Source organism: Mastigoproctus giganteus, chromosome 6, assembly GCF_048544385.1.
Source record: "Mastigoproctus giganteus isolate SK-2022 chromosome 6, ASM4854438v1, whole genome shotgun sequence".
NCBI lineage: Eukaryota > Metazoa > Arthropoda > Arachnida > Uropygi > Thelyphonidae > Mastigoproctus > Mastigoproctus giganteus.
The window spans coordinates 122,581,739-122,596,168 of NC_143580.1; the positions used below are offsets into that span (position 1 = coordinate 122,581,739).

Below are 14,430 nucleotides of genomic sequence, written 5' to 3' on the forward strand. Positions count from 1 at the left end.
CTGTATACAGTACTCTAGGTGTGGCCTGACCATTGCCTTATACAAGGGAGTAATCACCTCCTTATCCCTGCTAGAAAAATTCCTAATAGTATTTACTACAGTGGATTCAAGGTGATTGAGATGTGTTGCAACTGCATGCACAGGAAGGATACTGATGTGGTATCCAAATTACACACTGAAAGTCTGTAACACCTAACATTCACAATAGGACTATTTTTGTCTAGTATGACAGTTAACACTAATGGGTATGCATTCTACCAACTTCTGAAAGGTATCAACTGGAATTTACCTCCATTTCTTCTGAAAGAAGGCTGTTTTGGCCATATTAGAAACCAGTATAGGTTATGGATTTATGAAATTTATACTGGTATGTCTGAGCCAATATGCATCCATGGGGGAAGACTTCTGGCACAGTATACAATATTTGTAGAGGGGGCACCAATATATTATAGTGTATACTAAGCCAGCAGTAAACTTGCCTTTTATGAAACAATTATAACTGCATAAAAAAGTTGTGATGCTAGCAGTTAAAAACACTAATATTTTTCATATTCTCATTATTAGTGAGTCTTTTTTTAGCAGGAATTAATAATTAAATACATATTGAAAGATAACTAATATACTACATCAGCAGGATGGCACTCCACCTTATGGAGTGCACTTTATGAATTTGAATAACTTTAAGAATTTGTCTAGTGCTATTATTACAAGAAAAAAAAAAAGAAAAAAGAAAAAAAAAAAGAAAGAAAAAAAAAAAGAAAAAAGAAAAAAAAAAGAAAGAAAAAAAAAAAAAAGAGTTATAGATTCTGTTTTACAGTGCGCACGCACGCGCACACACGCACACAAATCTATCATTACCAAATACTAATTTAATCTAATTTATTGATGGAAAAAACAACCTTACTGATATCAATCCTCAACTTGAGAAAGATTTAGAAATTGATTTTAAAAACATTTTAAACAAAAGATTGTATTTGTCTGCATTTGTCTTATATCTCAGTCCTAATTTGGAACAGTCTTCTGAATATTTCACCTCTAATTATATCTTATGCAAAAGCACTTTCTGTCCTCTCAGATAAAATTATGAGAATTGAGTTGCACGCTCCCAAAGCAATCAGCATTCAGCTCCTATGAGGAGTCTACTGTCATTGAACTGATTTGTCTTACAGCTGATGCTTCATTTAGTCAAAACTCATTTGTGACACTAATCCCTCCCCCTCAAATATTCTGATTTGGCTTTGATGTTCTTACGAAAAGGAGGGGAAACTGTATTCATTATTTCAGTTAACTAAAACATAACAGTTAAAAAAAATGCATTTAATATTATAAAATTAATTTATACTTACCTACTTAATTTGTTCTTTTCTCTTTATGGCCTTTCACGGTGATTTATCTGTGAAAGTCAAATCATTTGGCACCAGCTGCAATCCATGTAGTAATCAAGCAAATGTAATGTTAGGATAATTGAGAGAGAATAGAGTGGATGTATTGTCTAATGAAATGTGGTAGTATGGGCAGTGGAAGCAAAGTAGTCGCAATGGCCACAGTCTAGTTGGTCACGTATCCATCAGGTATCAATGTCATAGTACTGGCTTTGTCGGTGCCAGTAGAAGTTCCAGTGTTGCAAAATTCCTACTATTTTATTTTCTCAGCACATGTCAGAATAGCAGAGTGCACAAATATCATTTCAGACTGCAGTAAATATAACTAGTGAACCTTGGATTGTTTGTAGCCTGCCAGCTGTATTTAGCAGGTAATACAATTGGTAAAAGAGTATTATTAAATACACATGTGATTAATGCAACCGCTCATTGTTTAGTTGCTTAAAAGAATAGTGGTACTTGGGCAACTTAGCAATGAGAGTTTTTGTAAATCACATATACTTGTTTATGTCAAGATAAGTCTTTTCTGTGGTATGTACATATACAGTCAATTCCCATTATTTGGGACACATCAGGACTAGTACATTTTGGCCCGATTAAGCGGCTGCCCCATTTATCCGAAGTTTCACATAAAAAAAGTTAAAAATACAATGGACCCCCACTTTACAATTGGTTCACTGTACAATCAAATCATGTTATGATGGAGTCACCATAGTAAAGTACCGTTCACTATACGATGTGTAGTAAGCGCTAGTCATTGTGATCACGTTTGTGAATTGAATTTTAATTCTATTAAATAGCGATTCTAATTAGCGAAAATAGGAGGAATATTATCCACAGGCTATAAAAGTAAAGATATATTAAGCACAAATTTACCCTTTATTATCTTATCAATTAAAAAATTAAATGATACGTGAAAATCGGAATAATTAATACGTACTGTAATATGTACATACTAACTAGTTGATATTTCTGTTCACTGACATTTGTGGGTAGGGATTAAAATTTAAAACAGTAAAAAGATAAGCAATCAATAACAAAGAACTCGGCACATACAAATTGCAAGTAACACAATACATGCAAGTGAGAATGGAGTAACAAGTTACAAAGCTTTAAAAATAGGAATGAAGAGAAGATTCTGAAAATTAATTTTTTTATATGAATGAAGATTCCATGGAAGTGTAAACACATTTCATCGTAATAACCCACAGAATTCCAGCTGCCAGTATTATCGCAAATTCAATAAGATCGAGTTTACTATCTGTTTATGATAGATTGCACTAACAGAAAAGCCCAATAAACAGGTGACTGCTAATTGTTTTTATTGTTTTATGGTTGTGACCTCCAGAAATCCGACAGAACCACGTGCTATGGTCGAAGACAATTGTAAGGTAATCTCCAGTGCTGTGGTTTCCTGCCCTGATTAAACGGCATGTTGTCCCAAATAAGTGAAGTAAACCCTGGCTATTTTCTCGATTGGGTATTGTTTTTTAAGATTTTCCCCAAATAAACGGCTGCTCCAATTAACCCAAATAACCGGAATCCACTGTATATATAAATATGCACACTCATACATATGTTATTTTTAAGAATTTTTATATTTAAATACATGCAATAAATAATTAAAACATGAAAAGATACTTACTGCAGGCAATGCAAAAAAAGATATGGCAAATACTGAAAAACAGGATGCTACAATTTTTCCCATCCACGTTTTAGGCACAGTATCTCCATAGCCAATTGTAGTGACTGTTATCTGAGGAATAAGAGTGTTTTTGATAATTATACTATCCTTTGAATATAAAACAATTATCTGAATATGAAAAATATCCAGATTTCAAATTTTTTATATTTTCTAAAGTTAAAATGTATTTATGAAATATGTAGTTAATTTTCAGTTCACCTTAAATTGAAGATACTTTACATAAAATCAAAATACTTTAAATGTCAGTACTATGTATTGTTTAAGTTCTTTATTTTTGAATTTGTATTTTGAAATAATAAAGATAAAAAATTATTTAAAAATACTGGATTTTTTTTTTAAATAATAATAAAGATTATATTTCAATGAAGGTGATGAAATAATTTGAAAACTGTATGGTTTATTTTTGGCTCTAGTCCTCGGAGGGGCCACAGCATCCTTAAAGGTGCAAATTTAATTTAAAGATGCATGTGATTTTGAATTATTTCAATGCCTTAATTGAAATATAACTGCAACTTTTACTATTAAGATGTGCAAGACAAACACATCAGTATTAAAGGGGTGTTTGCCTACATAGCTCAACATGTTGCCCAATACATAATATTTTCTATATGTTTAATTAGAAGATTTGCTTTTCTACATTTCTTGGCTGTTCACTTAGACTCAATACATTTTTCAAAAGTCAGCATACATTTTGAATCAAGGTTTGATTGCAAATGTTCCACAATTGCAGAGTCCAGTAGTTAGCCCTTTAAGCAACTGTTACAATGCTGTCTCAGATTTCAAATGAAAAGCTTAGCCTTTTGTGATGCCATCTGTTTATTATTATCATTAGCCATATTAGCATTAGCATTAGTAGAGGCATTTCATGCAAGAAAGCAAGCTTATGCAGCATCAGCCGAACAAAAAAAAAAAAAAAAAACCCACTTCCACTTCACCCCTCTGTTCGTTCCAAATACCTGTCCAGCTGAGCCTTAAACTTATTTAGGCTATCAACCTCCACCACAAGGGATGGAAGTCTGTTCCACCAACCAACCACCAGCTGGCTAAAGGCAAATTTCCTCACATCTATCCTACATCTGTCTTTCCTCAATTTGAATTTATACCCTCTCAGGTGATTTTTCTGAGCTAGAGGAAGAATCCCATCAGCATTGAGCATGCTTAAACCATTCAAGGCTTTATACACCTCTATCAGATCACCTCGCTGGTGCCTAGTCTCCAGACACTGTAATTTGCAAAACTTAAGCCTTTCTTCGTAAGAGCACCCCTTTGTTCCATTCACTAATCTTGTTGCCCTTCTCTGTACTCGTTCCAGCAGCTCTACATCCTTCTTGAAATGAGGCCTCCACACCTGTATACAGTACTCTAGGTGTGGCCTGACCATTGCCTTATACAATGGAATAATCACCTCCTTATCCCTGCTGGAAAAATTCCTGTATATCATTGACAATACTCCATGAGCTACTCTTGCAGCCCGTCTGCACTGCTCAGAGAACTTCATATCTGCCTGCACACAACCAACCCCAAGTCCCTTTTCATTCTCTACCACTGTCAGTGTTGTACCACAGAGTTGATACGTTGCTCTGGGGTTGCTGTTTCCCATGTGTAGTACTTTACATTTGTCAATGTTAAACTTCATTTGCCACCTCTCAGCCGATCTGCTCAACCTTTCCAGATCCTGTTGCAGCAGCAGCATAGTGTCAGTAGTGTCCTTGACAACCCTGCCAACCTTTGTATCATCAGCAAACTTGGACATTAAGCTTGATATACCATCATCAATATCATTTATAAATACAGAAAACAATAATGGACCCAACACTGAGCCCTGAGGGACTCCACTAATAACATTAGTCCACGATGAGCAGTGTCCATTGATTACCACTCTCTGTCTTCTCCCCCTCAACCATCCCTTTATCCATAGCAGCAATTTGCCTCCAATGTCACACTGCTCCAATTTGTGTAGCAGTCTTCCATGTGCAACAGTATCAAAAGCCTTTCTAAGATCCAAGTATATAATATCAAAGTTATTCCCTGCATCCAGTTCTTTTGTGACTGCATCATAATATCCAATCAAGTTGGTCAGGCAAGACTTCCCCTTAACAAAACCATGCTGTGTCTGAGCTATAACTGAAGTCTTGTCTAAATGATCCTGCAGTGCTTCTTCAACCAGTGCCTCCATTAATTTTCCGGGAACAGAAGTTAAGCTCACAGGTCTATAATTACTTGTGTCAGCCTTTGATCCTCCTTTGTGAATTGGGGTCACATTTGCACATTTCCCGTCTATGGGTACCTCCCCTGAGTCCAAGGAAGCTCTCATAATTATGGCTAAGGGTTTGCTTACTTCCTTTGCTCTCCTTTAATATAACTGGATAGATCCCATTCACCCCGGGTGCCTTTCTTGTGTTTATCTTCAACAGTTTCTCCTCCACTTTACTCCCAGTTATTTCAAGATTCTGTAGCTTACTGCTAGAGTTGAATACACCTCTGGCATTCCCCTTGCTGAATAACTCCTCATGTGTGAATGTCGATGCAAAATATTCATTTAGTTTGTTAGCTACCTGAGCAGGATCATCAACAGTTGACCCATCAATATCAAGTGGACCAATCTGATTCATCCCCCATAAGTAAAGAACTCTTTGCTGTTTTTCTTTGCATCCCTTGCCAAGGATTTCTCGTAATCTGCCTTTGCCTGCCTAACCTCCTTTGTAACTTGGTTGCATATCAACTTGTATCTATCATAGGCTTCTGTGTCATGTGTTAATTTGTAAGTATCCCATGCATTTTTCTTCTCTGCCATATGCCTCATTAGTTCATCTGACATCCATTTTGGCCTAAACCTTGAACAATATTTCTTAGTTGGTATGTAAAGCCTAGTAGCTTCCAAGATAAGTTCTTTGAATGCTTCCCATTTTGAATTTGCTGTTGGTAACATCATCAGTTGGTCCCACTGTATTGAATTTAAATACTGTCTCAGTCCATCGTAGTCGCCTTTATGGAAGCAATAACCCTTCCCTTTACCCCTAATGGTAGTTACCTCTTTGAGTAAATCCCACTTCAGCACACTGTGATCACTGCCACCTAGTGGTTCCTTTATCTGCAGATTCTTAATGCATGAAGAATCACTGCTGATAATCAAATCAAGAGTATTACTCCCTCTAGTTGCCTCCCGAACATGCTGATGTAGAAAACAATCATCCAATAAATCCACAAAAGCCCTGCTAGTGTGTGAGTAACCAGCCCCCAAATTCCAGTCAATATCTGGGAAATTAAAATCTCCCATTATAAGACTCTCTGATTTACTGGCCCACTCTATTTCCCTGTACAGTTCCTTATTATACTCATCAGAGTCATTAGGCCTATAGCACACTCCTACTCTCAATTTTGATCTCCCAATGCTTATGTCACACCAAACTGACTCAATACTGCACTGTCCGGCGATGTCGACTGGCTTCACTTCCTTGGTTTTTATGTGTTTCTTAACTAATAGCATAACCCCTCCCCCTTCCTATCCTTTCTGTAGACGTTGTACTCCCCAAATTGCAGTTCTGCATCCCTTATATCTGTGTGACACCACGTCTCTGATATCCCAACAATATCTGCCTTTGATGTTTTGAGCAATACCTCAAATTCATCAAATTTATTTACTAAACTCCTAGCATTGGTGTACACGCAAGTATACCTGCACCTGTTTCTATTCTTAGCTACCCTAACACAACCCATGTGTTTACTTGTACCGCAATGGCTCCCAGCAGTCTCTGAAATACCATGCATCTTGTTTTCCAGGCTTCTGCTCATTTTAATAGAAGTGGTGCAAGGAAGCCTGAGGCTTATGCTGCACCAGCCAAAACAAAATTTCTGAATTACCCTGAGAGAGAGAAGTAGAAGGGAATCACCAAGAAAGAGAAGAATGATGGTTTAAAAGATATTAGCAATATAGTTCAACCCACGAAAAACAGTATCATCTCCAATGTGATGTGAACCCAATCTTTGGCTGGCAGACATCACTGGAGGGACCAAAGAGTCCTTTGAAGATGGAAGATGAACACAAGTACATGCCAAATTTTCAAATGCTGCTATGTTGAGAGGGTAGAAACTAAAGCCAATATTCAAACAAATAATTCAGACAGCAACAAGATTTGAATTAATAGAATGATCATAAGAAGTCTGTGGGCAGTGTCAAGGGTCAAAACTGCAGTGCCACTACTATCAATCTTTCAAGGGATTTTTGGAATTATCTCTATAATTGAAATAATAAAATTCAATTCTAGAGTGTAGTGCAGAGGTATCCATTGGTCGTAAAGTGATCTTATTTCTGGCTTTCTTCACATTCCTCATCATTTTGTTCATCTTCAGTATGGCCAGTATCTTCTCTTCCCTATTTTACAACACCAATGTCACATTAGTAATAAAAATAAACAGGAATACACACTAATTGGTAAAATAGGCAGGCAGCTGCTAATAGTACATAAATTCAAAATACACTAAAAAAAAGCACAGATGCAAAAAGAACTAATTACACAGATGCCTCAGAAAATTTAATGTTATTGTTCATATATTATTTATCATTTTTCTCCATTTGATGAGGAAAGGAAAAAAAATTACTGTGATGTATTTTACATAGTAGCTACCAACTTTTGACTCTTGAAAAACTAGTGGACAACACGAATGATAACTGTAAGCAGGAGGAAAATGGATTTTGGCCAAAATAAGAGAAAAAATGGGTATTTTGGGGGGGGGGAAAGGAGAAAAACAGGAAGTTTTTTAAGTCTTCATTGCTCTAGAAATTAAATTTCAAATAACATTATATTGAAATACAGTGATAGAACTGTTTGTCAGTAAGTTATACTTTCAAACATTAACTTATCAAGAATTTTCCTGCAAGTGGATTTCTGTTTAGATTGTCTGTTGAACACTACCAGCTGATTATAGTTGTTTCAAGGAAAATGCTGTTGAAAACATTGCCCTCTTCATCAAAGTTTTGTTTATATTAATGTTACAGCTGTTTAGGCTTGGCTGTCAAGGGTATTTCCAAAAAGAGAAGACCTGAATACAATTTTTTAAAACCTGGCCAAATGTTTTTTCAAACCGAGCATTATACAATTAGGAATTGTTAAAATGCAAAGAATGATAATCCGTTATATTTCAAGCTTCCTTTGCACTTTTTGGTTTGCTAACCAAGGACCACTAGGACCATTCTACATTCATTCTTTGTTTATAATAACATCTGGTGGGCTCTCACAGTGAAAACTATGAGAACCCACCAGATGTTATTATATTATGTTATTTCGATATTATCTTCGATGATATCAAAAAGCAGTAAACACTTCAGGTAACCCCCCCCCCCAACACACACACAAAATTGATTTATTTCAATTTGGTTCAAAAACTCTGTTCTCTGAATAGCACTATTGGATGATGAATTGGTTCTCCATATTTGATTTTAAGTTAAACTTAAAAATAATATTTAATATAAATCTTTCAAAAAACAAACCTGGAAACTGACCATTTATGACTGTTTGGGAACAGGCACTTTTGATGGCAGTAAGGAAACTGGCTGTAAAAACGAGTCCATAATATATGAAATTTGTTCATTAAGTCATCCAGCTTCTGCTATGCATGTATGAAATAAGAACTTGTGACACTTCATTGGATTGTATTGGCACACAAATCACTCAACTGCACAACAGTACTAATGCTAATGCTATATTAGGGCTTCTGCTCATTCTTTTTTTTTTTGCATCCTTTTTTTGCACAACAATTTCTGAATTGTGATGTACTACTGATCAGTTCACCATCCATCAAGCTATTTTGATGTTCAGGTACTGTCTTTATACTCATCTCTCACTGTTGTTTTATAACTGTGACTGATGAGGAAGGCAGTCTTCATTAACTTATTGGCAGGGGTGGGCAGTGTTCTGTCTCATATCAGCAAAACATGTACTGTAAGAATTGTGGCCATCTATATGTTACATTGGAAATGCAAAACTGGCAGAATAAAATCTTTTTTTTTTTTTTTTTTATTGCTAAATGAACAATTATAGCAAACTATTCTCAGGTGTTTCTTATGGCAGATTTATAATAAAAACAGGAAGAAATTCACAGAATTAAAAAAAAAAAAAAAAAATCCAATTTTAATGTAGTTTTACTAATTTTTTGCAAAAATAAAGAGATGTAGAAAGGAGTCAAATAATATAGCATTAGCATTAGTAGAGGCATATGACGCAAGAAAGCAGGTTTATGCAGCATCACCCAAAAAAAAAAAAAAAAAAAAAAAAAACGGCTACCATTTCACACCTCCATTCATTCCAAATACCTGTCCAGCTCAGCCTTAAATTTATTTAGGCTATCAACTTCCACAACAAAGGATAGAATTCTGTTCCACCAACCAACCACCCGCTGGCTAAAGGCAAACTTCCGCACATCTATCCTACATCTGTGTTTCCTCAATTTGAATTTATGCCCTCTCAGGTGATTATTCTGAGCAAGAGGAAGAATCCCATCAGCATTGAGCATGCTCAAACCATTCAAGACTTTATACACCTCAATCAGATCACCTCGCAGGTGCCTAGTCTCCAGACACTGTAATTTGCAAAATTAAAGTCTTCCTTCGTAAGAGCAACCCTTTGTTCCATTCATTAATCTTGTTGCCCTCCTCTGTACTTGTTCCAAGAGCTCGACACCCTTCTTAAAATGATGCCTCCAACCTGTATACTGTACTCTAGGTGTGGCCTGACCATTGCTTTATACAACATGATAATCACCTCCCTATAATCACATTCCCTGCTAGAAAAATTCCTGTATATCATCCAGAAGACACTATGAGCTACTCTTGCAGACTGTCTGCACTGCTCAGAAAACTTCATATCTGCCTGCACAATTACCCCCAGGTCCTTTTTGTTTTCTACCACTATCAGTGTAGTACCACAGAGTTGATACATCACTTTGGGGTTACTGCTTCCCATATGTACTACTTTACATTTGTTAATGTTAAACTCCATTTGCCACCTCTCAGCCCATCTGCTCAACTTTTCTAGATCCTGTTGCAGCAGCATACTGTCATTAGTGCCCTTAACAACCCTGCCAACCTTCGTATTGTCTGCAAACTTGGACATTAAGCTTGAGATACCATCATCGATATCATTTATAAAAACAGAAAACAACAATTGACCCAACACTGAACTCTGAGGGACTCCACTAATAACATTAGTCCACGATGAGCAGTGTCCATTGATTACCATTCACTGTCTTCTCCCACTCAACCATCCCTTTATCCACAGCAGCAATTTCCCTCCAATACCACACTGCTCCAATTTGTTCAGCAGTCTTCCATGTGCAACAGTATCAAAAGCCTTTCTAAGATCGAAATATATGATATCAAATTTATTCCCTGCATTAGCATTAGTAGAGGCATATGATGTAAGAAAGCAAGCTCATGCAGCATCAGCCAAAAAAAAAAAAAAAAAAACCACTTCCACTTCACCCCTCCGTTCATTCAATATACATGTCCAGCTGAGCCTTAAATTTATTTAGGCTATCAACTTCCACAACAAGGGATGGAAGTCTGTTCCACCAACCAACTACCTGCTGGCTAAAGGCAAATTTCTGCACATCTATCCTACATCTGTCTTTCCTCAATTTGAATTTATGCCCTCTCAGGTGATTATTCTGAGCAAGAGGAAGAATCCCATCAGCACTTAGCATGCTCAAACCATTCAAGGCTTTATACACCTCAATCAGATTACCTCGCAGTTGCCTAGTCTCCAGACACTGAAATTTGAAAAACTTAAGCCTTTATTCTTAAGAGCAACCCTTTGTTCCATTCACTAATCTTGTTGCCCTTCTCTGTACTCGTTCCAGCAGCTCTACATCCTTCTTGAAATGAAGCCTCCAAACCTGTGTACAGTACTCAAGGTATGGCCTGACCATTGCCTTATACAAGAGAATAATCACCTCCTTATCCCTGCTAGAAAAATTCCTGTATATCATTGACAAGACACCATGAGCTATTCTTGCAGCCCATCTGCACTGCTCAGAGAACTTCATATCTGCTTGAACAATTACCCTCAGGTCCTTTTCATTTTCTACCACTGTCAGTGTAGTACCACAAAGTTGATACGTTTGTATTGGGGTTGCTGTTTCCCATATGCAGTACTTTACATTTGTGAATGTTAAACTTCATTTGCCACCTCTCAGCCCATCTGCTCAACCTTTCCAGATCCTGTTGCAGCAGCATAGCATTAGTAGTGTCCTTAAAAACAATGCCAACCTTTGTATCATCTGCAAACTTGGACATTAAGCGTGATATACCATCATCAATATTATTTATAAATACAGAAAACAATAATGGACCCAACACTGAACCCGGAGGGACTCCACTAATAACATTATCCACAATGAGCAGTGTCCATTGATTACCACTATCTGTCTTCTCCCCCTCAACCACCCTTTTATCCATAGCAGCAATTTCCCTCCAATGCCACACTGCTTCAATTTGTGCAGCAGTCTTCCATGTGCAACAGTATCAAAAGCCTTTCTAAGATCCAAATATATAATATCGAAGTTATTCCCTGCATCCAGTTCTTTGTGTGACTGCATCATAGTATCCAATCAAATTGGTCAGCCAAGACATTCCCTTAACAAAACCATGCTGTGTCCGAGCTATAACTGAAGTCTTGTCTAGATGATCCTGCAGTGCTTCTTTAACCAGTGCCTCCATTAATTTTCCTGGAACAGAAATTAAACTCAGAGGTCTATAATTCCTTGTATCAGCCTTTGATCCTCCTTTGTGAATTGCGGTCGCCATTGCACATCTCCAGTCTATGGGTACCTCCCCTGAGTCCAAGAAAGCTCTCATAATTATGGCTAAGGGTTTGCTTACTTCCTTTGCTGCCTCCTTTAAAAGAACTGGATAGATCCCATCCACCCCAGGTGCCTTTCTAGTGTTTATCTTCAACAATTTCTCCTCCATTTTACTCTCAGTTATTACAAGATTATTTAGCTTACTGCCAGAGTTGAATACACCTCTAGCATTCCCCTTGCTGAATAACTCCTCAAGTGTGAATATTGATGCAAAATATTCATTTAGTTTGTTAGCTACCTGAGCAAGAACATCAACAGTTGAACCATCGATATCAAGTGGACCAATCGGATTCATCCCCTTCCTTCTAGAGTTTACATAAGTAAAGAACTCTTTGCTGTTTTTCTTTGCATCATTTGCCAATGATTTCTCATAATCTGCCTTTGCCTGCCTAACCTCCTTTGTAAGTTGGTTACAGATCAACTTATATCTATCATGGGCTTCTGTGTCACATGTTAATTTATATGTATCCCATGCATTTTTCTTCTCTGCCTTATGTCTCATTAGTTCATCTGACATCCATTTATGCCTAAACCTTGAACAATATTTCTTAGTTGGTATGTAAAGCCTAGTAGCTTCCAAGTTAAGTTCTTTCAATGCTTCCCATTTTGAATTTCCTGTTGGTAACATCATCAGTTGGTCCCACTGTACAGAATTTAAATACTGTCTCAGACCACCGTAGTTGCCTTTACGAAAGAAAAAAACCTTCCCTTTACCCCTGATGGTAGTTACCTCTTTGAGTAAATCCCACTTCAGCACACTGTGATCATAACCACCTAGTGGTTACTTTATCTGCGGATTCTTAATGCATGAAGAATCACTACTGATAATCAAATTAAGAGTATTACTCCCTCTAGTTGCCTCCCGAACATGCTGATGTAGAAACAATCATCCAATAATTCTACATGCTGATGTAGAAACAATCATCCAATAAATCCCCAAAAGCTTTGCTAGTGTGTGAGTGACCAACCCACAAATTCCAGTCAATATCTGGGAAATTAAAATCCCCCATTATAAGACTCTCTGATTTGCTGGCCCACTCTATTTTCCTGTACAGTTTCTTATTATACTCATCAGAGTCATTAGGCCTATAGCACACTCCTACTCTCAATTTTGACCTCCCAATGCTTATGTCACTCCAAAATAACTCGACACTGCACTGTCCAGCTATGTCGAGTGAAGCCAGTCAACATCGCTGCACTGTCCAGGAATGTCGACTGGCTTCACTTCCTTGGATTTTATGTGTTTCTTAACTAATAACATAACCCCTGCTCCCTTCCTATCCTGTCTATCCTTTCTGTACACATTGTACTCCCCAAATTCCAATTCTGCATTCCTTATATCTGTGTGATGCCACTTCTCTGATATCCCAACAATATCTGCCTATGATGTTTTGAGCAATACCTCAAATTCATCAAATTTATTTACCAAACTCTTAGCATTGGTGTACAAGCAAGTATACATGCACCTGTTCCTATTCTTGGCTACCCTAACACAACCCATGTGTTTACTTGTACCACAATGACTCCCAGCAGTCTCTGAACTATCCTGCATCTTGTTTTCCAGGCTTCTGCTCATTCCAATAGAAGCAGTACAAGAATCACTTTCACCTCTGCCAGTGGCTACTGTTAATCTATTAGTCCTTGTATCCCCCCAAGCTAGCAGTTTTCCGACCCACCTAACACTGCCTCGAGAGCATCAACAAATATTTTTGCACCCTTTCTATTTAAGTGTATCCCATCCCTGTAAAAGCAGTCTCTTCTGTTAACAAGTACAGACCAGGCTGAAAAAAATTCTACCCCTTGAGTCTTGCACAATCTTTCCAGGGCCGAATTGATCGACAAGGCTCTCATCATGTACTCCCTCCTATCGTGTCCGGGCAGAATTGCAGACACTTTCAAATTTAACCCTAATTCACGGCTTTTTTTCAACAGTGACATGTACTTGTTAAGTAATTCTGCTGGTCTCCTACTCTTAATATCATTTGTGCCAACGTGTACAACTATATCACCTTTTGTGCCTTTAAAAGATGATATCTGCTCTATAACTTCATCAACCTTTGCCCCTGACAGACATACCCTGGTCCTGTTCCCCTTATCCTTTTTACAAAGCATGTTCCCCATTTCCCTGACAACAGAGTCACTAACAACTACTAGTTCCTGTGGGAGCAGTGCATTCTGCCTTAGGGGGTTGCCGCTGTGTTGTGTGACGACCAAGTGCAAGCTCTGGCGTTGATGTGGGCAGCTGAGCGCTTGACAGGCCCCTCAATTTAGATCCTTCGAGGGCATCCACCCTGTCCTTCAAGCTCTCATATAGGCCCATAACAACGCTGAGTTGTCGCCTGATTTCAATACACTCCTTGCATCGCGCACACCAAAGATTTCCCCCATGGGAATATCATGTCCCGTACTCGATTGCTCCATAAACATCATGCAAGCAGTGCATTTTAAGAGGCTGTGATTCAGAGGGCAACTGCTCCCCTCAGTTCT

The 14,430-nt window shown here is 37.6% G+C and overlaps 1 protein-coding gene across 1 annotated transcript in view; it reads right to left on the reverse strand.

Annotated features, from left to right (window-relative positions):
* The window catches only part of LOC150084551 (potassium voltage-gated channel subfamily KQT member 1-like), a 475,214-nt gene that overhangs the window by 280,572 nt on the left and 180,212 nt on the right, over nucleotides 1-14,430 (reverse strand). The window contains exon 9 of the mRNA XM_090376281.1: nucleotides 3,028-3,138. Within this exon, the coding sequence (XP_090232407.1) occupies nucleotides 3,028-3,138 (111 nt within the window). The remainder of the gene's footprint in view (nucleotides 1-3,027; nucleotides 3,139-14,430) is intronic.